We start from the raw sequence: 25915 nt of genomic DNA, 5'->3' as shown, positions 1-25915 counted from the left end.
AACATCATGGCATTCGAGATAACGTACTCAGTGCGATGACCATGGTATCGGTGGTACGAGTCGTATGGGTGCGAGTGAGGCCCTCCGTTACCTCCGCCATGTAGGCTAACATGTAAAAAGTCCCAGCATTCTGGCCTCTTTACCCAGAAGGCGCGCAAAAAAGTTTTTTTTTTTTTGTCATGCTCGGAGGTCACATATTCGGTAGCACGTAGGCTCCGAGATCATAATCTGCCGTGCTCGAAAGCTACATTCCTATTATGTGCTTGAAGATAGTGATGGTGCCATCATCCTACTGTGCTATTTTGTCACGTATAGAAAAAACGCGCCGGTATCTTATGACAGCATTGCTCTCGACAAGTTGATTTACCGTACTGAAAAAAAATATATATATACACACAGCATACCCACGGAGTGAATGATGATGAGTGAGGAGAAGCACCCTTCCATCCATTCATGTGTCCATCCGATCACGTTCGAGAATGGCCATAGACTGAGAGGGGCACTCGTTCTCCGCGTATCCAGGCACAGCCCGCGCAGCAGCCAATTGGAGAGTAGCGGTACCGCGCCATCTAGAATATCCTCACTTAACTGCAGTTTATATGCAACTTCTATGAGACAGGACTCTCTCGCCTCTTCTCTCAGTTACGCGTAACAAGGTTAGACTAAACGGAGTTTCGCCCCTAAAAGAAATGCCGTGGTTCAACGCAGTTTTCGAGCTCTGTTTTGAATAAGTATTTGAATAAGTACGAGACCATTGCGTGCTTTACAGAGATTTATGCATGCGCGCGTGTCTTGATTTAGTTGTGATAACTCAACGCGCTTTGATGCGCCGCGACAACAGAGCCAACGTGTTGCACTTCACGAGAACAAACAGATCTACGTACGCTGCACGTCGCTGTCGTCGTCTCTTTCGACCCGAACACACCGAGCGCGCACTGAACTTGAATGCAGAGGGGCGCCTGTTACTTAAACCCTAACCTGGGTCGCTATTCCTTCTCGCAAACGCGCCACACGCCGAAGTTGGCTGTGACCTTCGATCTACCACTGGAATACGGCACGCTAATCAATGGTTTTTGCACCATAACAGCATCGGGACAAACTTCTCCAGAAAACATGTTTTCAGACTGCCATCATTTCATGTACCGTACTTATAGATGGAGGAGGGCATCAGTTGACGCTCCCGATGAGTGTTGGGCAGCACCTGTCGCAGCATCACGATGTAGTGATCTCGCGAGCATTGTTTGACGTAGGCAACGTCCCAGAGTGTAGCTTTGATGGCACAGTGTAGATTCGCACGGTATTGCTAAGTCTATAAGAAAAAGACTGAAGAAAAGAAAACGCTTTTATTGACAGGAAAAGAAAATGAGTAAAATGTCTGTATCCTGCGACGGGTTCAGAGATGACCCACACCTGCCCGATGAGTGGCCGGTAGACCTCGTGTGCACGTTCACCGAGGACCCCTTCCTACTGCTCTGACGTACGGGAGGAACGTAGAATATGAACACTACTTTTTGGAGGTAGGAGACCAGCAGAGCTGACTGATGCACTCTGCTCCTTTAAGGGCTTCTCATAAGGGCACTGCTCCTTAGGTGTTCTTACAATGAGAGGTCGATATCCATATCTGCCACGCTACTTTCGACCGACTTCCGTTCCTCCTGCCACGCCTCAGAGGGCGCGAGGAAGTCCACATTCATGCTTCAAAATACACCACTGAGAAAGCCGACTCATCCCAAAACACGCGTACCACTGCTCTGAAGGGAGCGCTAGGCGTTTTTTTGTACACAGATGGAGACCGCTAATTCAAGGTGTGTCATTCATCACTGCATGATGAAAAAGCCACTACAATCTACAAACGTAAGGAATCGCACAGCCTATAGATAACATGTTGCAAACATGGGAATGACGATACTACAATGTGCCTAGTTCTCCGTGAAACACTGTGGATGATATCATAATGTTGCAAAAGCCAGCTTCCAATATGCAATGTACAACCCACCTGTGCAGTAAAACTTTTTTACATATCTACACAGAAGTAAAGAAAAATATCAAGCAACCTTTTCCAAACATCGATTAACGAATATGTATGGCTCACATTATGTAGTGTTCACATTATGTAGTTGTGCACGCAATGATAGAACAGATATACGACTGCACATAACCAAGTGTACGGACTTTATTATGAAACTTTTTAAGGATACATAGTATCACAATCAGGTCGAGTGAGAACATCAGAGCGAAACAAAGTGATCCTTACATATATCTTTGTCCTTTTATGAGCCCTTTACACAAAAATAACAGCATATAACCATACACCATCACTGGACAGCAGAATCTTTTGTGTTATTTTTGTTTCACTAGCGTTGGGTGTATTTAACAGGAACCGCTAAGTATACGTGCGTACATTGGGAGCATGTAGTGTTTCGAAGATTTGCACAGTCTTTGATCCACACGAATGAAACTGATACAATGTCCTCAATAAGAAAAAAAAAAGACTGATCGATCCAGATCTATACACTCCTTCCAAATGCCCGCCAAAGGCATGTCGTGTCATTCCGGTGAAACAGTTCTGCACCACACGTTTGTCCAATGAAGGCCTCGTTCAGTCAGGAGAACAAAAATTGGCATTTAAAATGGCACAGTTCCAAAGGTTTGTTACACAATAGCACACTGACTAGAACAAAAAAACAGTTTTTGTGCAGAACGAGAAAAAAGACACAGAAAAAACAATTTTTAAACTCTCGCCTTTAAGGCTACAATAAAGGCAGATTTGATTTTTAACCATTCATACAACCAAAAAAAGTTGCTTCACACCTTCTAGGGGCTACCAATCATTAAAATTTTTAAAAATTACACGATTGTCAGCTTATGAAACGACAATAGTCATCGTTTGATTGTCACCTGGAACCTTGAAGGCACGCACTTCACTGGAAAACTAATTCAATCTAAAATTTGGAAACATATTAAGGCAATGTGAGAGTTAAAAGCAGCGCAGTGAACTGCTCGTAATGAAAAAAAAAAAAAACTTGTTTGAGATAAAATAAGTAAACGGCATTTAGACGGAAGATTTAAAAAAAGAAAACAAACAAACTGATGGAATTTCTCTGACCTGATTGTTGTGTGACAATGTGCGAGTGATGTGCATGAGGTTTCATAATACAAAACCTGACTGGTTACAAGATTCTAACAATGAGTGTTCCTTCTCCTCTAGCTCGCTCCTTATGTAAAATATACATCTCTTAGACCATCACCGTGTCCTTGTCACGCTAGCACGGGTAAAGGCCATTTTATGTAAATGAGTTCGCACGAACGAGTTCCCACCAATGAAGAAAAGAAAGGACGGGTGGACAGCCTTCGAGCAAACCGGCAAAGGAGCCGTTGCCACGCAACATTGCTGCATTGCAGCAAAAAAAAGTTTTTTTTTTAATTTTTTTAACAGCACCTTTTCTGAAAGAACTCACTTGAGCAAAATGACATTTACACGGCTACATGTGACAACGGTGCTGGATTAGACTTGGACGGGGGAGTACGGGAAAAGGGCCGCACGTCCCAGAAGAAAACAGCTCTCACTTTTCGCCAAAGCTGCGGCAAATGTACGATCGCTCCACTGCAGAGATTGGGAATGCACAAATGTAAGGAAACCTATCGGCCTGTGTTCACTTTTCAAGACAGGTGATGTTTCAAATATCGAACGTGCCTTAACTCAACATGCCGAAACCCTAGCATATCTATTGTAGTTCTGGCTCGGCCAAAGTTCTGTACCACTCCATCTATTTTCTGCATATGCTTTGAATGCGATAAAGAAAGCACGCGAATTCGAAAATCTTAGCTCCCTAGATCTTGAAATATACCTGCTGTGTAGTACTGAGAAAAAGCCTGTGTAGTGCATGCAATCGCGGTAGTGTTGTACCTTGACGGCTGGAAAACACAGGCAGCTGAGCTTTCGATGATCTGGACCACAGATCACGCAGCGGTACCACCAATAATTATGGGTGCTCAATAAACACAGGCACATCCATCATGGCTTCAACGTAGTTTCAGATGTAGCCTGCGGACGTGTACCTGGGATCGCATGACACAGCGTTTGTGGCACAGGTGCCAGACCCCCTATGTGTGCAACGATTCTGATGCACTCAACTGATATGCAGTGGGCCCAACTTCGTTCAGATCACGTGTTTGCCGCAGCTTAGGGCTAGTGATGGTGTCTTGCTGCAATGTCCCCGTCTGAACAACAAAGTTTTGGGGCATAAGAGGGGAGTGCGTGGGAAGGAAGTAAAAATAAATACATAAATAAAAAAGGGCAGGGAGTGATAAATAGTAAACGAACAACAACATTTATCCATTAGAAAAAAAAAAGGGGAGGAAAAAGAGATACGCACGGTGTGAGATCCAGTATTCATGAGATAAAGTGCCTATCACGCGCCGGCTTGTTATAAACCCAGCAAGTTGCCAGGCCCACAATTTCCAGCTTGTGTTTTTCTGTAAGGCATTTTGAGAAAGACCCTGTAGACTTTCGCATGTGGCAAGAAAGCTGCAGCAGCACAAAGCTGAATGTAAAGGCAGCTTTTTTTTTTCTTTCCTTCCTGAACATTCAGTGGAAAATATAGTTAATCCTTGCTACATTTTTTACACATTCTGTATATAACGCGCAGCAACACGGCAGAAACAGAAATTTCGCTTTGGTATCTAGCTTTTTTTTTTTTTTACAGAGAGAGAGAGAGAGAGAGAGATAGGAAAGGAGCCGTTAGCACTTAGTCACCTAACTTCACCTGCCTTCTCGATGCAGAGAACGAGATGACGTGGGAGAAAATGATGCGCGTGCTAGGACGGACGAGCTGAAGTTAACCACTCGCACTTTGGAATTTTCCATCGGAAACTAAGTGACTTGCGCATTTGCCAACGAGAGGCTCTCCGAGCCCTTGTGTTTCTTCTTTCGAAAGCCCACGAATGATGCAGTAATGTTCTTTTTCCAGCAAAAATAGAGAGTCGTGTACCGATTCAGAATACCTTTACCTTGTAGGTTGGTTGGCAGCACAAATGCTTCGTTACTCTACTCCAATACTTCTCAAAGAAATTCCGTTCACCAATTTTCAAGCCTTTCACGTATCCCTAAAACGGTCCTAAAATTTTTTTTTTTTCAATGGCAAGTCCGGAATGAGCGTTGCTTGGAGAGGATGCATAGATGATTGGTGAAAGATGGGGGAGAAATATGTGTAAATAAAAAAAAAAGACACAACATGCAAGAGCATTTGGTTATCACAATGAGGTGGCATTTAACAGAACCTAGACAGTATTTAAATAGCTTGTCTGTGAGCAAGTGAAGGGAAAAAAAAAAGAAGGCAAATCGGCACTTCAGACTACCACTCATTCGCTTTGGCCACCAACTCTCACGCTGGCTGGCAGTGCACGTGTATCGCCGAGGCTTGCCAGCTCAAAGCACCGTCGTAAAATAGACATCGGGTTTAAAAAAAACGCCATGATTCACTGTAACAAGATGCAGCACCGAAGATTGTCATCGTAAGATCATCCGCACGTTACACTACCTTCAGGAGTTACCACGACTGCATCAGATCTTATCTCGCCTGGGGGAGGGCCGACAGCACCATTCTGCATGCAGCAATGCTAGCAGTGGCAATTGAGCCAAGGAAAAGGCCACTCGCAAGGTGATTTACAAAGAGAAATAACGTAAGCGCAAGCGAGTGATGTCAGTGAAGCTCATTTGCCGATGAGCAGTTTCTTTTTTTCTTTAGAATCTTCTTTTTCTTTTTCCCTAGCAGACAAGGCACTGATATGCAGAATGAATGAGGTGTGTGAATTGATGGTGGCGTGACAGTGATATAAAGACCCCGTCGATGCTCACCAGTCTGCTCTCTGCACTGGGTCCGCAACATCTTTTGAGAACAATACAAAAAGATGAAGATGATAAAAAGCCTGCGTGAGCTGTGTAACAAACTTTTTGCCGACATCTTGCATATCGATATTCAAGGCCAATAAGAAGAGGGAAAAAAAAACAACAAAATCGACAATGCGACCCGAACTTGCTGGCACTGTCTTTAACAACTTCATTTAGGTTTGAAACCAGCACAGTCGAAGTGTTACACGTACGCAATGCCATAGCTAGACGTGCCAGTGGATGCCAGATTGTTTCCGAATTAACTTTCAGCTAATTACACTACAAAAAGGCCGAAGACCAAAAAAACAATGCAAGGCGTGCAATTGTGATCGCAGGCAAAGAGCACACTGCTGGCATTCGGAGCTTGCGCGTACTATTGTAGCAACAATGATCATGCGAAGAGTTATTATGCGCCCTTTTGGTACGCAGGGCAGTCATCATGCACATTAGTGAGTGGTTAATTAAGTGGTCTGTGTCTTGCGCATGTAAACATGTCTTGTGCGGTGGCTGCCCACAGAAACACGGCAATTGCGACGGGCCACGTAGTAGCACTGGACAGTGGTTGTTCTCTACCATTAAAGCCGGCCACTACGCAGGGTGTGCCAAGTTTCTGTTATCGATGCTAGCAGCATAGTAAAACAACAGCCTGTCTATTAGAGCGACCCGCCTCCGGAAAGGTGGGGTCGTACATTCAGCCAAGGGCGCATGGGGCAGCATGCTCGGAATTCACCAATGGCACCCCAAGAGAGATTGGCAAGCGTTCTCGGCAAACTACGATTTCTGGGGAATGCCCCGTCTATGCATAGTCTGCCTGAAGCAAGCTCCTTGCAAAGTCTTAAAATTATGCTAATAACCGAAAATTTGGGTGTGAATCTGCCTAATCTGTCTTAACAAATTACGAATTGATTGATTCTCGCTACAGAGGAAGCAATGCTGATGCATTCCTAACGGTCATATGCAAACACTAACTACTTGCCACAATGCACAAACAAACAGTCTGTTATCGATCCCGATGCACAGTGACAGCAGTAACGACTAGCTTTTGAGGTTAGACTACGATTATTTCAAGCGTTTTTCATGGTCGGAAACACAATCGCTTTACAATTCAATTGCACATCGCGACATGGAATGCTGGCACTGCATAAGTTGAGCAAGTAGTCGTAAAAATTTGGCCCTTGGTGCACTTTGAAAAGTAGGAAAAAAAAAAAAGACGAGGGTTATTACCGACTATGGCAGTTATTTCAACTGCGTGTCCGTTGAAGGCAATGAAACGGCAAACCTCTTGACTATAGTGCCTTTGCAGAGACAATCCCCCCAAAAACAAAGCAAATGGCTAATTGTAGCACTTCCTGAGCAAATATGGGGGTATATAGTACCCTCAGACTAGAAAAAAAAAAAGAGCTAGCGAAATAATCTTGCATTAATTTTTACTGCAGTGTCCCTTCCTAAGATGCATATGTGAACCACAAGGTTTCTGGTCAGTGTAGTATTAAGCTATCGCTACTGCAAGGAGCTTGCCCCAAGAGCTTGGATAACATTGGCAAAAGGAAAATATTTCACGATGAAAAAAATACAGGCCCGAGTAGACTGCCAGTCACAAATTCATCCCAAGTGCTCCTCTTGCGGAATCATCTTGGCAGCGTCTGGGCGTTCTGGCTGGGTGGAAGAGCAACAAGCGCTCTATATATCTCCCAGTCTTCCCACCCCTGCTTTGGTATTGCTCTAGACTACTTGAAAGTGTCGGTCGTGTTCGTGAGCGGTAGCGGCAGCGGGTGGCACGAGGTGCACAGGACCCACCACCTGCATCACTGTAGCCGGGCGTCTTGAGCTTGCGTGGTGGCATACGGCATGGTGCTCAGTGACCCGGCCGTGCCGCTGGTCATCGCCCCAAGGGGCTGCTGCAGCGTGTAGTAGGCAGCGGCAGCCGCCGCTGCAGCCGGCCCAGCGTGGTGAGCAGTAGTGTGCGGAGGCGGTTGCGGGGCCAGGTAACTGGCTGCTGCCGCTGCAGCCAGGGCAGCAGTCGATGGGCTCGTCGAGAATGGATAACCTAGCTCTGCCGCGGCAGCCGCTGCTGCCGCAGCCTGGTTGACAGAGGCGGCCGCAGCTGCAGCCCCAGGTCCGAATGGTGGCCCATAGTCGTAGAAGGCAGCCGCAGCGGGTGACAGTGGAGGGTGTGGCGGTAGAATCAGGCTCGGTGTGGGCAGGTAGGCGGATGGGTAGACAAACGGCTGGTGCAGCCTGTAAATTGGAGTAGTTGATTGACTAAGGGCGTTTTCTTAGCAGAAGGGCCAGAAATGTACCAGGCACCAGACAGAAGTTGAACATAGTGTAAAATATTTTGCATGGCCTAAGAAATGTTTAAAATCAGCTGCCGTACAAGTCTATGAAATACATTTGCAATAAAAACTTGACACAATGCAAGAAACATTCGAAAAGTGTGCTTTAAACGTAAATGATGCATTTAAGAGTGATCAAAATCCTAAAAAGAATTGCTACACTCCTGTCACATTCGACGTTTCAAGTAATTACATTTGAACAACGTTCAATGCAATGAATGTTATTTTATCTGTGCTGATGCTACAAAGGAAAAAGCAATGTCTTTCAGTATCAATGGTGATACCAAAAAAACAGGTCACTAAATTTGCAGAAGCCAAGTTCAGAGTAGCTGAAAAGTCACTATTTATTTGGAAATACATATGGGCTGTCACTTTACTGAGTAGACACAAAGAGAACACTTGTTTTACAGAATGTCTGAAATAAACCATAAGTGAAGACAACACTTAGCAGTGGGCACAGGCAATATATTTCGCACAAACAATGCGGCGGATATCACAGTGCTGAACAAATAAGCACAGCTGTAGCAGGGGAAGCATTCGGCTGCTGTGTAATTCGAACTGTGAGAGAAGTACATTAATCAGATTAATAGGCTTGACCATGAAATAGCCGTTGAACCAAGAAGCAGTAACGGAATTCAGCAGTGCATTTCAAGCAAACATGTTCACTGTTGCATTTAATCGTCTATACTGCGGCTATTAAAGGTAAGGCATAGGTGGCCGGACACTTTTTTTCATACCTTGAAAGGTGCAACAGCGAAAAGTTCAGTTGCCATTACATGCTGTAGCGCCACGTTACCTTAGGAGAAACATCAGATATGATATTATGCTACTATAAATATTTTAATGAATGTGAAAGGTTCAGTTACGAGCAGTATAAGTATCACTACATTGCCAGCGACTGTGCTTGGCCCATGTCCCTAAGCAGCCTTCTACGCTGAATATTGCCAGCACCAGCAATGCATGAAGCAAAGCTGACAGCGGCCCGTCACTCTACCAATGACGTGTGATGACTGGAACTTCTAATGCCGCTCTCTTTAGGGTATGAAAATGCACCAGTCAGACATAATCAAGTCTGAGGTTAAGGGGGGATGCTACACCTTCCAAAAACTCTTTTATTTTTGCAAGTACCTCAGTCAAATTTGGAGAGCCTATGTAGATTTTACTGCTGATTTGAAAAATCTAATTCTTTTTTTGCTGTGACAATTAGTTTTAAAGATATAATGAACTGCGACTTTTTCAATTAAGGCCTAATTAGCTAATTAACTGTAACTTGGATATTGATGTGCAACCTATAGAACCAATTCGGTATGTTCACAGTGTGCAATAAAGTATAAATCATTGTTCTGGGCTATTTCGAAGCAAAGTTGTGGGATGTTGAATATGACATGAAAAATTTCCCCATCTACACTTGAAACAAAAAATCCATTTAGAGAATTTTCTCCAAAAATTATTACAATAAAACTTGCTTTACGACACATCCCCTGCATTTATCTTCGAAACAAAAAAGAAATCGTAATGATAACCCAGATAGAACAAGAGATATTGCTCCGGCATAATGGGAAGCACATGAAAATTGTCGTTTTGAGAAATCGAGAAAAAACGTGGGCACACATTTTTATTGCAGAAGATGCAACAAGACAACCTCAAAACGCACCAGAAGCATAGTCTGAATGCATTCTGTGCTCATGCCTCCTCTTCACTAGCTTCCGGAGTTCCAATGAGGCTGTTCTTTTCTTGTTGTAGACAATGCTGCGACGGTGGTCTTTTTCTCTCGCTCTCCTGGCACCAGTACTTGTCGCATTCATGTCCATTTCACCTAAGATTGCCGTTGCAGAATTCAAATTGCCCGTGTTGAAGCGCAGCCCTGCTTCTGCAACAGCTGCTTCAACAGCGAACAGGGACGCATGGTGCTCCTTGGGGGCCAAACTCCAGATTACCGAATGTAGGCTCTCGTTGGAGTTCTGCGTTTTGCCGCGTTCGCACCTCTGAAGCAGGGCTCTTTCCGAAAGCCGGGTATAAACCGGTAGTAATGCCTCTGCCACGTCTTTCGGTAGATTGTAGGCATGCCTGGGGTCGGGCTCACCCTTTGCTTTTGCGGCATTGTGCCGACACCATGAAGTTTCACCAGCTGGGCACAGACTGTGGTCCGAGCATTCATCAGTGGAGGTGACGTGGCGGTATGTGGCCATCACAGCCTTTTGCATCTCGCCCACGTCACCTTCATGCGATTTCAGAGCCCGGCCATAATATGTGCTCAGCCTGGTGATCAGCTCACCTGTGAGCCTGCCTTTCCCACCAAGGCCTCTTTTCCCATCGCACTTTTGTTTCTGCACCAGGTTTCTCAATGCGGTGCCCATCCGTTTCTGTACATGATTAATACAGTCTTCCTTCTGCACGTCAATGTAACCATACACCTTGGCGTCTTGTATGGCGCAAAATGTCCTAGAGTCTCCATCAGACAGCACAGTTGTGTAGTGCAGGCCATGGCGTTCAAGCGACCTCTGAAATAGAATTAGAGCCGCCTCCACTTCCATTTGCCCCGCTTTGCTGTTCGTATTTTTTTGGCATTTGTGGTTAGTCTTCCATTCTTGATAGCCCTCACTACTAGGCTTTGGGCCCACCTCGCAGCCTAGGCAAAAGTTGGAAAGAACGACGTAGTCCAACACGTAGCCACTAAATAATTCGATAACTGTGCCCACGCCGATGTGGGAAGAATGGCCTCGCGTCTTCCACGTGCCGTCGTAGCTAACGGCAATATTGCCCCGGTGGCCGAAGCACAAGTCATCATAAATTGTTCTAACCTTTTCCGCACATTCGCTCATAGCGGACTCAGCCGCTCGCGTTGCAGCGGGTGCCAGCGTGTTCTTCAAATGCCGCTGAAACGTCTTGTGGTGCATACCGCGGTGTGAGATGCCCATTGTTGCGAAAATATCGTTCATTTTTGTTTGGCCGCTGCCGGTAGCCACTATCGCCCTCGAAGCGAGAAGATTTACTTCAAACAGATTGCACGTTTTCGTGCCGTTCGCGCGGGGCGAAGTCCATTCATTCGCGATCTCGCCGCACCTTTCACACTGCACTAGCACTTTCACGGCAAGTCCGTAGTCCCGATCCCCTCTGACGATCGTAGCCGGTCCGTGGCAGGCTTTGCAACACAAGGCACCCATTATCGCGTTTAGGATATCTAGATGCATAAGCAGATAAGGAGCAGCGTGGTCCGAGTCCTGTGCGGTTGCCTCGCTACAACTCGCGGTGAAAAAGTCAATTTTCCATGCAGTTGCTGGCGCCGATGAAAGCCGGTCGAGCGTCGCTTTCTCCCGGGCATGATTTTCTTCAACTTCGGCGTTTGTCACCACCTTGGCGTCGATTCGTAGTCGTCCGGAGTTCGCTTCACCGTCATCGTCGTCGGAGGCAACGCGCTCGGTCGCACCATCGCTGAACGGCCGCGGAGCGTCGACACATCGTTCGTCGGAGTCAACCAAGGGCTCTGATGACTTCGTAGACTTTCTCCCACGACCTTTGCGTTTCCTGCAACCAAATGCGTGCACGGTCCGATACTTTTTTGCGTTTCCAGGCATGGCGATACGATCAGAAGCTTCAGAGTGCTCTGCCGATTTCGAGGCGTCACAGCGGTAACCCTTTCAAAATGGCGTCGGGTCGCGTATGCAGGCGCAAGCCGCGAGCTTCCAGCCAACCGGAAAGCGCCATTTCAGTCACGTGCGCCGTTTAGCCAATGGCAGTGAGCGCGGCTCTTCGTCTTTGAGGCCCCGTTTTACGAGCCGGGGAAACGCTCAATGTTGCTTACTGAATAAAAAAAAAACAGCTGAGAACGCGTTCTTTCAAACAAGACCAAAATGGCGCCGATCGAGCGCGTAGTTCCCGCGTATCGTAGAGCCGAAACCTGCGCTATTCGCCCTCAATTTAAAGGGCAGGACGCCCGTTTTCGGTTTTTTAAAGTTGAATAACGATAAAAGTTGATGGTATTCGGCTATGAAATTTTGTAAATAGGTGCGCAATGATGTCGGGAACGCGAAAAGAAGGTCAGCGAAAACTCGATTTTTTGGCCGATTTTCGGTCCCGAAGTGCCGCGTCCCCCCTTAAATGTATTTTATGGTAGCCTGTCGTACAGTATTTTTTGTTGTTTAAAATGCAAGATGCCTTAACCCTTTACTGCTTCGTGTCGCGAATTCACGACATGTCAAAACTTTGAGCAAACAAGTCACCAAATTCACGCCGCCTTTAATGCCAGCTGTTAAGTACTCACGAGGAACGTAGCTTTCAGCATGAAAAATCTATCACCGTCTTGTGTAAGGTATTCTATGCTAGAAGCAATTGTTGTGCAGCTGATGGCAGAGAGTGTGAGGCACGTGCAACAGCTCTCACTTCTGTTGAGAGCTCTGCGAGCGCCAGCGTGCCTCACGAGTTGAGGAGGCCAGGCAGAGATGAGAAGCAGGGTATGATATAATTGTCCGTAGCAGCCTTCGTACACTGCCTGTCGCTAAGTTTGTGGTGCGAATGGTTTGCCGACGCTCTAGCCTAAACTCTGACAAAACTTCTAAAAATCCTTTCGGGGTCTCTTTAACAACCCTACTTTAAAAAGACCCTTTCACTGTTGACAACGAGGAAGCGGCTTCTTCGTGAGTTCATAACATGTAATGGCAGTGTGACATCATGAGGAGACAACAATTTACTATGTGCTAGAGGCAGACCTGCCACCTGCTCGTGGTACACATAATCAACGATCAGTTCATTGTCCGCTGCGTCCCAGGCAGGGATTTTAGAGTTTCAGGCTGCGTGCAGGACGCAGAGTTTGCAAACTCTGTGCATCGATGTTGACTCGACAGGATAATGCCTACTGCAGCAGGGGCTACCTTGCTGATCCTCAGCGACAAAAATTTCAAAATCAAAGACAGTATATTATGTTCACTTACTCCGGCGTGTGTAAAGCGTCAACACTGCATACCAAGGAAACTGAAAAAAGTTTCTTTTGCTGTGTGTCACAATCGTATCGGTACACTCTCAAGCTGGTGTGAGCCCTCGCTTGGCCAAAAAATTTCATAGCGGGATTTTGCAGTCATCTGATAAATAATTTCCTAATCTTTCAGAACATTTATCACCCTAGGGTACTAGCAGCGATTCTAAAAATAATTCTTAGTCTCTTTTATTCGACATGTTCACAACAAAGGTGCCCGTACCCCCTACACGGTCTCTGCTTTCTTTTTTCTCTCAAAGCAACATTCTCGGAGGTTTGTGCGCAGTGGTCGCCAAAATAGTAAAGGCCACGAGAGCGAGTGGACGACAGCACGGCAGCCCTTCCTAATGGCAGCTTACAAATCTCAAAAGGCTGCGCTGCGCATGAGTTTTTTTTTTTTTCCCACCAGCCAGCCTGCTTATTCGCTCGCTTCTTGTGCGCACTTGAGGCAAATAAACAAGCAAGCCGACAGGTAAAAAAGGATGCACGTGCAGCAGCACACTGAACGCTCTCGAGATTCACAAGCAGCAGTGAAATGGCATTGCTGTGCATTTTGCCACGAGCTCCTGTGGTCTCTAACATTTTGACTGCCACTGTACTTCTTTCTCAAGAACTATGATGTATAGGAAAACAAAAAATTCTTACACGTGTTAATTATTGGCATTCACATAACTGGAACTAGCACCAATAGCCTAGATGAATGTGTTTTTTTAGTACAAATTAGCTAATAGTGCCAACTTCCATACACTAACCCATGTAAAAAGCAATAAATTTAGTTTTTAGTGAATGCTTACAGTTTTAATGCTCCCATTATTAAGCGTTAGGAGCTACATTTGCATAAAATAGTAGAGCTCTGTAGACAGCACATATTCAGAAGAAAAAAAAAACATATGCATAAAAACTAAAAACCAAAAATTACAAAAAACCCTTAAAATCTAATTTTCAGATCAAGTGCAACCTTAGTACCTCCGAAATTCCTAAGAAATACTATAGCCATAGCTTTTATTAGCACTGTTGTACAGCCAAATTTCGGGACTTGTATTCAATGACCCGCTGCACCTTAAGAAAGCTGGGTGTTGCCACATGCCATGCACTGCACTCTGTGGTCGGTTAAAGTTAAGTAATTATAGCACTAACATGCTCCAGCTGGAGACAGCAGCAGTTTCACAAAGCACTCAAGAACATGACCTGCACGTGACGTAGCTTTTTTCCTTCTTGTTATCTTTCCCCGAGCACCTTTCGGAGTGCTCGTTGGAAAGAAAAGAAAGAAAACACCTTCAGTGTGCAGCAAATCCATGTAACTACAGCTATTTTTTACAGATTTAAGAAATATATATATATCTCAGCACTTTATTAGAAAAGCAATTAACTACGGTACTGCGAACATTCGACGACTTCTTGGAAAAGTGGTTCAGTATCACTATGGCGTACCAGCCTACATTTAAGTATATACAGTGAATACCCAAGATAGCCTGACCAAAGGTTGGGTTGAAACGGCACTTGTCCAGTCCTTCAATCATTTTGTGTTTTCTTGCACCTCTGAAACATTTGTAATTTACAAGAATCCAACTTCAGTTTTCATAAAAGGATAGCTCGCAAATGAGCATGAGCATAATGAAGGGAACAATTAGTTAGTGTTTAACTAGTTATTACGAGCGATTTATGAATGCAGACGCAAAGTGTTGATTTTCAAGAGGCAACTTTCCTCGTGAAGCTTCAGTGCTATGGACACTTCTGTGCTTGGCAACTGTGTAGCCATTGTGTCTCCTTGAGGTAATCTCCGTCTTCCCTTTGGCTTTAGTTCTCAGTGAAGAAAGTATACACAAAGTGTGGGCAGCACCTACACACTTGAGGTAGTATTCAGTCACAGCATACTGTGAGAAAAAACAAAAAAACCTGGGAATATTTGGTTGTTAAAATGCGATGATATAGCAGTGCTACTCACCCAGCATATTGACTAGGGAGAAAGGTCGGGTAGCCTCCTCCCCTCACAGTTAAGGGGAATCCTGCACAACAACAACAAAAAAAGTGTTAGAGGAGAAGAAGTGTCAGCAATGAAATGAGAAAACAATAATTGCATGTATCATTCCATTGCACGGAATGTAGCACAGAGGTGTACTAATTGTTTGGTAACTGCTGTGCCTTTGAAGCTGGGCATTTACTAAGTATATATATCACATCTGTCTGATATAACAGGCCCCTAAAAAAAAAAGGGGGGGGGGACTAGTTCACTGATCATTTTAAGCATGTGAAAACCCCACACATCTATGAATAAAACAAGACGGTTTGTAGATATAAGCTCACAACTTTGAAAAAAAAAAGGCAGCCTCAAAGGTCATGAATGCAAAGCTTTACTTAGGATTATTCACAAATGTTCAAGTTTTGATCTAAACTACAATACGATTATGAAAGATGCTCCATTGATGGGCTCCAAAAATCTTGACCCCGTTGGGTTCTTTAACGTGAGATGTACATCTAAGCACACAGTCTCTAGCATTTCACCTTCATCGAGACGCAGCCACCATGGCCAGGGTACGATCCCTCAACCTTCAGGTTGGTATTACGGAAAAAAAAAAAGCAGATGATTATGAATCTCACCACAGTGGGCACCTCTGGGTTAGTTTTGACCATCTCGGGTTCATTGCGAACACCTTAGCCTTAGCTCATGCAAGTTTCTGCACCACTCTTAGTGACTACCATGCTTTCAAAAGTCATCAAAGAACAACGATACGTAACAACAATAGATGTACACTGCTGACGTCAATGATAAACAAGTTTCTTGGCCACCATGAAACCCCACAAAGGAAGTGTAGCTGTCATGCATCATTGAAACCTGTCGGAGAACAAGACGAAACGGGCTTGATTAAGTAAAATGCACTGCCCAACAAGCATCATTCTATGGCAAGAGATGCACGGTGGATTCCGGCGGTGAACCCATTCCGCAACTTCCATCGTCAATGCAATATTGCCACAACCTTCAGAGTGCCAATCTCTTCTTTTCTATGCTGGACAGTGTGGCAGTGCTTTTTCATTGATGTCACAAAGGTGATGATCATGACAGCAGTAAGACCGACTAATACATGTGTACTTCATTCCTATGTATTTACCTAAAGGTAGCTAGAGCACATGCATGGCATCCTTGCACACCCATTCTACACGGTTTGAAACAATGGTAATATCGAAGAGCTGGCCAGCATTGGTATGATAGAAGTTCAAGCGTGATTGCAAACTAATAGATCATCAGAGTGGAAGCTTGGGCTAGTTGGTGCGTAGTCATATTTGCAAGATGTTTGGCAAACCGGCAGGTGCATAAATGACCACCTCCGAGAACATCGAAACAATGTGCACAATGTGGTACAAGGGCATCTTGGCATTCATTGCCGAGATTGTGGGTGCACCCCTCTCTTTGATCAGTGCTCAATATTGGCAAGGCACAGGGACCAGCTTACCCTAGAAATTATCGAAGCCGAAAAAATACACTTGCTAGGAGATAAATGTGTAAGCACATCATCGATTGCTTATCACAGGCTGATTGTGATTACCTGGCTGGGCTTTGAGGCAATAGAGGACCCGTCACAGGTGTTTTGTTACTGATGTGTAGATTAGGCTTGCATTTTACCTGCATGCTCTGTTACCATCCTTTTTAGCAGTATATATTCTTGCCACTCTGTGAAATAAAGTTATTTGGAAGTCAGCTTTCATTCTGTCTACCCTGTCCTTTTTCCTTTGTTCGCATGCTGAAACATCTTGCAAATATAATAGATCATCACTCTGTTGTCATGCTGACTGAGGTTTAATACCACCACAAAGCACATAATTAGCTCTTTTTTATTTACAGGCAAGCTATTCACAAGATGACAGCAAGACTCAGCAGCCAATACTTCATGAATTTGTAATGCACATACTAATATTCCCCAATATGCCATTCGCTGTTGAACAACTTACTTTGAAATCATCTGCATCTGAAATAGGTTTTATGTCCAACCGGTAATACATAGGGTACAAGACAAATGGTAGCCTAAATTCATCCTCTTGTGCTACTCTGTGCCAACCTCTGCCTTTGACAAAGTGCCAAGGCTGGGAGCGCGAAACCGACCAGTCTATAGTCACGTGTTAATGGCTATTTGCACACGTTATAACCAGGCGCCAGGCCAACGTTACTTTAACTGAAAAAAAAAAGAGCAAGAAAGAAAAAATGCTCGTTGCAATCACGCAGGCAGCCACTGTGCCGCGTGACAGCAACGCATTGCGGAGAAGCACGACTTCCGAAACGCGAACGCTCAGTCGTGGCGGGCTCGGGATGTGTTTATAGTGGAGGAGAGATTCACAATCAAGTCATCGGAAAATGTGAGCCAATGACAACAACGGATGGCAGTCGAGAGGTGAAGTTAATGGGCAATGGATGAAGAGAGAGAGAGAAATGGGGGGAAGGGGGCCACAGCGGGACAACCCGCACGGCAGAGCACTCGGGATCGTTGTCTCAGGGTCGACACGAAACCGGCGGTGCACGCACAGCGAAGTAACGAAGCAAAACGAGTCCTCCCTCTCCCTCGTTCTCACCTTCGAGCAAAGCTGGTCCATCTGACGAGCAAGCGCCAGTGGTAGAGGCAATTGCGCAGAGCTGCTGCTACACCTACCGCGGGGCCAGAGCTCGGCTAAAGCGGCACCCGGGGCTTGTTCTTTTTGTTGCGGGGTTGTTTTTGAGCCGAGAGCTACTGCTCGCAGAGATGGACGAGAGGAGGGACGAGGTTGAACGCAACGACGACAGCATGGGCGGCATCGCAGCTCAGAGAAGGACTACTACAAGCAAGAAAAAAAAAACTAAAGAAACTAAAGGATCAAGAAAAGCAAACGCAGGAAACCGGCGAGGTAAGACGACGCAGGAGAAAGAGAAGAGCCGGGCGACTCTCCGACGACGTCAAGGCGTTATTTTCGGGGGTCGCGACGCCTATTGCCTGCTGCACGGAGCGGCGGCAGCAGCAAGGACACTGATCTTTCGGGAGACAGGGAAGACGACGATAGCGCCGCCCAGTGACGCTGTTGTTTGCTTCGCTATTTATTTCATACATCTGTTTAGCCTGGCCCTCACCGCCGCGACGCACGGTCACGCACTTCCCCTAGCTCTCTCTCTCCTCTCGGAGCTGCGACCCCAACCTCCATAGGTCCTTTAATTCTTTCCTTTCCCGAAGAAGAAGGGGAGGAGAAACGTTCACGAACAGACGCGTGCGCGGGCCACCGTTCCCCCACTCTGTTTCGTGGCCAGCCCAGCCAGTCGGTGCCGGCGGCTCTTGGCCTCCGAATTTCGGCGCCGCACTCCACCGTTTGACATTACAGACATACACAAACACGCACACACCATCGCTGCTTTCCCAGCACACAAATGAAACTGTTGAGAACAGAACGCCGGTAAGCAACGCGGCAGCTACAGAAGAAGCCTGCACGGTGGCTCCACCGTACGGCGGGTGACGCAACACCCACCCACGCACGGCGCACACTTCCGTGTCACGCGTGCTATGTACCTTGGGCTGGCACCTCTGCGCAGCGGAGGTCCCGTCCCATCGGTGCACCAGCAGAAGTGCCGGGAGGTACGGAACTTAGATCGACGCATAGGGCACACGCTTGCTCGCTCAAGTGCCACAACAGGGAAAATAAGCAGCGAGGGCGTTCAAGCTGCAGAGAGTACGCGACATGTTGTTGAAACCGACCAAACCGCAAATACGCTGCGCCGTCTACAGCTGTCAACACCAAATATGTGAAATGACGTATTACCAGTGATTTCCACACCCAACACCATTTACGCAGCTTGGTTCGACCGTCTGTATATCAATGGTGGTGCAACGACTGCTTCGCGCTGGTCGTAGAAGATACTCCGCCCGATTCGAGTGTGTTGCCATTCATTTCCCTTTAGTATAATTTGTCTCGTTATATCCGCAGTGCAACTAAGAAGTTCACTTAATTCCTTACTTACGCGATCGAAGTGTGGTCATAGCATATGCCAGAAGAAGCAAAACAAAAGGCTGAACGCGAGACTCATTGTCGCCTGCCCAATATGCATCGCTCTGTGTGCTATTCACACACAAACCAGCTATTACAATTCCTTGGACTGACTCGTTCACACAGTCGGAACAAATACAGACAGTGTTTAAAGGGACCGACAAAAAATTTTATGCAACTCTTATTTAGAAGGCTTACCGATGAGAGCGTCTGATCCGCAATGGTAACGCGTAACCCGCCGCCAAATATTTATATCTAGAATTTTTTTATCAGCGGTGAATGCGAAGTTGTGCACACTACACATGCTGCAAACAGTGGGAGGTGAGCACTACCTGCAGCAGGGGGGGGGGGTCGTCCCCCCCCATTAAAGCCTTTCTCAGCCACACCCCTCCACCGCACCTTGAATGCTACTTGTACACCCCTTTGGATGTTGCCACGGCTAGAGTGACCTAGAGCCAAGGCTACCCAATACTAAGTGGTAGCCGAGTGGTTAGAGGAGGTACCTCCTTGCCGTCGGACAGCCACCGGTTTTGTTTTCTAATGGGTAGACACAAAGCCACCGGTTTGCTTCTAATTGGTAGAGAAGTGGCACTCGTCTGGTGCTCGGCTTTTCGGCAATGGCATTTTCCTAGTCCAAACAGTCCCTCAAGTGGAGATCACCAAAATCAAAACTGGTTGGTGGCTCTTGGCCTCCGAAACTATCTGCCGCATGTCGGTCGGCAATATGAGGCCTGCAATCGCGCCTCTATTTAATGTAAACATTTGCACGTTTGCGGCACTAGATGTCGCTTTTGGTCCACACCATTCGAAGCGAGGTCGGGTTGCCTTATAACGTGTAGTCATAAAGAGAGATTCAATAAAGAACAATGTACATGCTGTGGGGGAGCTAAGAAAACAATGGAACATGTTCCGATTGAATGTGGCGATGTCCACCCAGGTATACGCGTGGGTACAAGCCTACATGAGGCTTTGGGTTTTAGGGACAAACATGGAAAGCTGAACACGTCCGCGATAGAAGAGACGGTTAGAATATTGGTGGCAGAAGGATAGGGATAAAGGACAAAAATAGTGGGGAAATCAGGTCATCCTGTCTGAAGAGGCCGAGAGATGGAACAAATTTACATTTTTTTTTTGTTATCATAGGATCGATTTATTCGAAGTAGATAATGCATTAGGCCAACATAAAACCATATATGGTCATTTGATGCACATATTTGTCCTGTAAAACTCAAACTGTCATTAATTCAGTTTAAGCTTTGCCATTGGAAGAGAGGTGCGGTTTGGCCACTTTTTTTTTTAAATTCTATACACAGGATGGGGGCGTTATATGTGCAGCCCAACGCAGGAGTTGTCAACATATTACCATTGTTCGCGTTCGCCCTGGGCTTGGCGCCGAGGTAGGCGAGGTTGACGTTGGCCTTCCGGCCGTCGATGATCGGGTTGGCTTCTTTGACCGCGCGTTCCGCCGCGTCGCGGTCAACCATCGTCACCTGCGTGGTTGCAGAGAAGAATGAGGTTGACAAGAAAAAAAAACAAAAACACGAGACACAAATTCACGCAACGTGCGGTTGTGTGTATGCGCTGCGAGCGACGAGCGCCCGCAATCAATGCTCGTTCAACGATTAATTATTAGATTGTGAAGATAATGATCACAAAAAAATCGAAGTGGACATGATTATCCCAAACAATCAACAAGTTGCTAAAACATGCCTTATAAACCAACGAGAGGGTCATGACGCCATTCCCTTTGTAAAACAAAAGAACTAAAATGAGCAAATTTTGCAAATACAATTATATATTACAATAACCGTCAACTCTTCACTCTGTCCTTGCTGTTATTTCTCTACCTGTGATATCGCCTAGCAAGAAGGAGGAAGAGAGGTTGAGAACAGAAGGTTGAGGTTATGACGGAGGAATACTTTCTGCAAGCAGTAAAGAAGCACAGCAGGCAGACGAGGTGGGAATGGGGGGGGGGGGGGGGGTTAGAAAAAATAGCGGCGGAAAAAATGCCCTACTTATTCGCATTCTCCATTCTCTATCTCTTCTGGTGCCCGCGATAACGTGACTTAATTTGCGACTCGGTTAAAACAATTTTATTTTTCGAATGTATATTCGCATACGCTCAAAAAAAAAAAAACCATGCTGACCGTGCGTGGCTACAAAAAAAAAAACAACAACACGCATGATGAATATTTGGGACATAAAAAGAAGGCGGGTGTTTTGTCGGCGATTAGAAATCCAGTTCAAAAACCAACAGCTGTCCTCGATTCTTCTTTCGTATACGCCTATGGCCTCGTTCTGAAAGCGGGAATGATCCACCAATTATAGACTAAACGTTTGCACTACAAAGAAATTGTACGTTTTGTAAAACGTGAAAATACTTTATACATGTTGAAGTCGAAAGCAGTTCCTCCTTAACGCTGCCTACAAGGTTTGCGATAAGACAACGATACATGAATACACACAGGGGGTAACGTTCATTGAGGTTGCCGAACAAATTCAGCCATCAGTCTATTACGCAGCTACTGTTTCAGCAGTTTGCTTATCCTTCTCTCTTCAATAATGACGACCGTATTCATAAAACAACCTTATCCTTGTCTCTAATGTTTCTTATCGTTTTTGTGCCCTTTGTTAAGTGTACAAAAACAATAGGCCGGGCAAAAGATCACTGAGGTTGGCATGTAAAGGTTACCTTCACATATTTTTAAGAAGCACATTAAGGAAAAAAATCAACAAGTGAACCAAACGTTAAGTATGTTTGTGAATGCGGGCCTAGATTATCAAAATAACCCCTTGTAGAATAACCCCACCAATCAGCCATACGCATCAAATACGACCCCCAACCCACTTCGTGGCTAGAGGCCTGACCACACGTATGCGTTACGCGCCAGCGCGCGGCGTGCCCTCTCTTTGTGTGCGCCCTCTCCCTGCGGAGAGAGAGGACGCAAACTATAGCTGCGACCTCTCCCGCAGTAGGGAGAGGGTACGACGCGCGCTGACGCTTTGTAAGCGCGCACGTGTGGGTAGGGTTCAATACCTTCTTGTCGGCACACAATTCCATTCGTTCACACGAAGATGCAAAAAGAAACAACGCAACAGCAATTGCGCGGTTTCAATGCATCTCCGAAATGTCGCACAAAAAAAAAAAAAAAAAACAGGGAGGCGCTTAAAACTCGATAAACGCGAACGCTTAAAGACTCGCTTCAAACACGCAGGGGACACGAAATTACGCGCGGAGACAGGCGCGAGTAAAAAAAAAAAAAGAGGCCGGCGAGTGTATGGCGGGAACCCGTGCCAGAAAAGTAACAAGTCGATTGATCCCAAATAAACACGCGAGGCGCGGCGCCGAGACGCGAAACCCGTTGCGGCCCGAAAAATCGCTTCGACTCGGGCCGATTTCCGAGATGGCACGCGCGTCGCCCGCGAAAAAGGTGAAAGGATAAAACAAACACTCCAGTGAGCTTCATTGCGCGCTTTCTCTCTCCCTTATGTTTCTCTACACACACACACATGGCGCTCTTGACGGGGTTAAGTACTCCGGTGCACCGCTCTCCTCCGATCCGTGAACCTCTTCGCAGCAGCAGCGCCTCGGAGAAGATGGAGAGGAAAAAGAAGAGAAACGCGAAAACGAGAGAAGGGGGTAGAGATAGAACTGGCTCGCTCGCCTTTCCGACTATATCGACTCTGTCGAGAGGCGGCCCGAAATAAACGCCCCTCTCTCTTCTCGGTTCGCCCATCACGCACAGATATTAACGCGACCAGAAGAAGAAGAAGAAAAGCAGGAAGCGGCTCGTGCTGAGTTTTCTTCTTTCTTTAATGACGAAATTGCTGGGACGATGCAAGGAAGCTTCCCAACCCTCCGTGCAAAAAAAAAAAAAAAAACTAGGTTGAATGAACGGCTGGTGCCAGCCGAAAAGAACACACATTTTCGAAAGAAAGAAAATATTTTAAGTATCCCCCAAGAGCGTCGCACGCAGCACGCACGTAAGGTACGTACGTCGCATTTATGAGAAACTAAATCTTAAATAAAATTAAAAACACACACACACACATGCACTACACGGTGGGCATAGAAAGCGCCGTTTTCTGATAAAAATAATAACGACGGATGAATCACTCCGGCCTAGTTGCAAGTTTTTGAGATTTTGAGAGCCCCGTGAACGACGAAATCATCTGACAAAACTTGTGTATAACAATCGGCTGGCAAGTGCGATGACTTCAGCTTCCACTAAGCGTGCCGAATAGATCTATCACTTAGCACGCCAACGTAGATATGCGCCGTGAGCTCTTGACCAAAGGTGCAGACTAAGAGCATGCACCTCTTCGAAAAGAAAGAAATCGCGTCAGCGGATGCGAGTTGCTCCTTCTGAGACGCTTTTTCTTTTTCTATTTGCTTTGACATTCCAGCGCCAGTAAAGTTGGGGAGTCTCCGTCGTCGGGAAACGCAATAAACGCGAAAATGAAAGGCAGAGGCGGTAAACATAAAGAAAGGGGTAGTTTTTTTTTTATAAAAAAAAAGACGCCACCGTTGCAAAGTCCGCAACTCGCAGAGCGCGCGTGCCAGTGACGACGACTGGCTTCAGGATACGCGCACGGATGCTCAAGGAAGCGCGGGAGCAAGCGTCAACAGCGCGGCGGATAGCGAAACTGGAGGCCCAAGAGGAGAGAGAGAGATGAGCCTCGACTTCTCCGGAGAAAGAGAGGCCCGCTCTCTCACCAGCGACGCGAACCAGTTGAGAGCAGTCGAGCTAGGGAGAAGAGGAAGGGGCGAAAAACAAGGCGCAACAGGGAAGCAAGAAAGAGAGGGAGCGGCAGAGTCCTTCGTCGCATCGGCCGAAGTCTTGAAAAGCAAGAAAACGAAGTCGACCCCGGCTGAAGTCACACACACACACACAGAACAAGGCGAGACCCCGAACGACAGCGAAACGCCGGTAACCGTCATAAATTACACGCCCCCGAGCATGCGCTCTCTGTTCCCTATTCTCCGACTTGCACTCTCCTCCGCTCTCTCTCCCTTTCGAAGACGGCGAAGAGTGCTGCTCACCGTGTAGCTGCTGCCACGATGGGCGACATCCCGCCCACACGGTGTCTCTTTGTTTCTCTCGTCTTGTTCCGTTCGTGCATTTATATTTTCCTTCGCGTTTCCGTCGCGAAGGCGAAAAGCTATGCTTCCAACAGCGTGCCGCGACGCACTTTCTTCGCCCGCTTCCGGACGCAGTGATGTAGGAATGACAAGAAGAGGAGGAAAGAGAGAGAGAGCCTGGCGGTCGCTGCGCCGGAAAGAAAAGGGGTGAAGAAGCGTCGCACACGCACGAGAGCACGTCGTAAGCGAGCACGGGTCATGCACGCGGCGCAACACAAAGCCCGAGCCGAGAAAGAAGCGAGCTAGGAAACCGGGAGACGGGAGAGAGAACGCAGCAGAGCGGTCGCAAACGAGAGTTGCTTAAAGAGCGGCGAAAGCGTCAAATGAAGCGGCACGTACACACAGGAAGAGGACGGCTAGCGCGTCGTCGTCAACGCATCCATCTTGCAAACGCACGACGACAGCCTCCTGTCCCCAGAGTTTTCTACAGTCCCGACCGAAACCACTGCCTCCGTGTTGGTTCTACGCATTCGGTTAACGTGGCTAAAAAAAAGCGCGGTTCATACCACGTCCTCGCACGCGCGCTGTATGTAGACAGTCGACCGAGTGAGGTCAGAACGAGGACGAAGATTGACTCGCGCTCTTTTACAACAAGGCGGTTCGATCGAAGATGCCGCGCTGTCAGTGTATTACGGCTACTGACATTGCGGGACACTTTGAATTTATTAATGAATGGGAGAACGGGCAAGTACCCAAGTTGCGTTAAGATTGCGCGAGGTCACTTCACCACCAGAATACACAGTTAATCTGCTGGGTATAGGATCCTCATGGATAAGGGGGAAAGAATATGGCGCTCGTGTACGTACATGTTTGGATGAGCCCTACTTTACTAACCAACCAGATTCCATAATGATCGTGGTTAACCCCGTACACTGCGCTTATACAACAATCATGGTTAAACTGGGCATTTCGTTAATGACTATCTCTCCCTCTCTGGAAATGTAGAGAGAGAGAGAGAGAGAGAGGAAAATTAATTTTAACTATAGGAGCAGCGTGAGGCACAACTCACCAGCTGTGACCTGGAAATCATGTCCAGCGGAGTCTCGGACACAGATGCGACACGTGCCACCCGCACCTCATGCAGCGTCCCGTGCATCACTGCTCTTTCCATGGTGAGGACGAGCTATATCCATTCCAAAAAACGAATCTCCTTAATCAAGCTTCCCCCTTTTACTTCTTTCCCCAGCTTTACAACAGAGTATCCATCTCTTTATGCACTTTGACGTATCGAGACGTCCACTGCGTTGACTACCTTGACTGAATTAATAATCATATGGGACGCTAAACACATATATTTGAGAGGCGCCACAGTGGAGGGCTCCGGAAATTTAGACCACTTTGGGTTCTTTAACAAGCACCTAAATCCAAGTGCACGGGCCTCAAACATTTTCGCCTCCATCGAAACTGTAGCTACCGAGGCCGGGATTCAATCCCACGACCTTCGGGTCAGCAGTCGAGTGCCATAACCACAAGACCACCGGGACCTTGACAAAATAATCACAGTTGGCCATGCAGTGTTAACCCGCACCTACGGCGTGCCTTATAACCACGGCTTTGTTACGTGAAACACCGGAATCCAGTAC

At 46.5% G+C, this 25915-nt stretch overlaps 1 protein-coding gene across 1 annotated transcript in view; it reads right to left on the bottom strand.

The window, feature by feature from the left end:
• Positions 1–7546: 7546 nt before the first annotated feature.
• The window catches only part of LOC119170597 (RNA-binding protein 38-like), a 104139-nt gene continuing 85770 nt past the window's right edge, over positions 7547–25915 (bottom strand). The window contains exons 2-4 of the mRNA XM_037421812.2: positions 20553–20679; positions 15141–15201; positions 7547–8128 (exon numbers count right to left, since the gene is read on the bottom strand). Of these exons, the coding sequence (XP_037277709.2) occupies positions 7696–8128; positions 15141–15201; positions 20553–20679 (621 nt within the window). The 3' untranslated portion in view covers positions 7547–7695. The remainder of the gene's footprint in view (positions 8129–15140; positions 15202–20552; positions 20680–25915) is intronic.

This window comes from Rhipicephalus microplus, chromosome 2 (genome assembly GCF_043290135.1).
Source record: "Rhipicephalus microplus isolate Deutch F79 chromosome 2, USDA_Rmic, whole genome shotgun sequence".
In the NCBI taxonomy this organism is placed as follows: domain Eukaryota; kingdom Metazoa; phylum Arthropoda; class Arachnida; order Ixodida; family Ixodidae; genus Rhipicephalus; species Rhipicephalus microplus.
The sequence above is the reverse complement of the archived record's forward strand: the minus strand, read 5'-3'. Positions and strand labels throughout refer to the sequence as shown.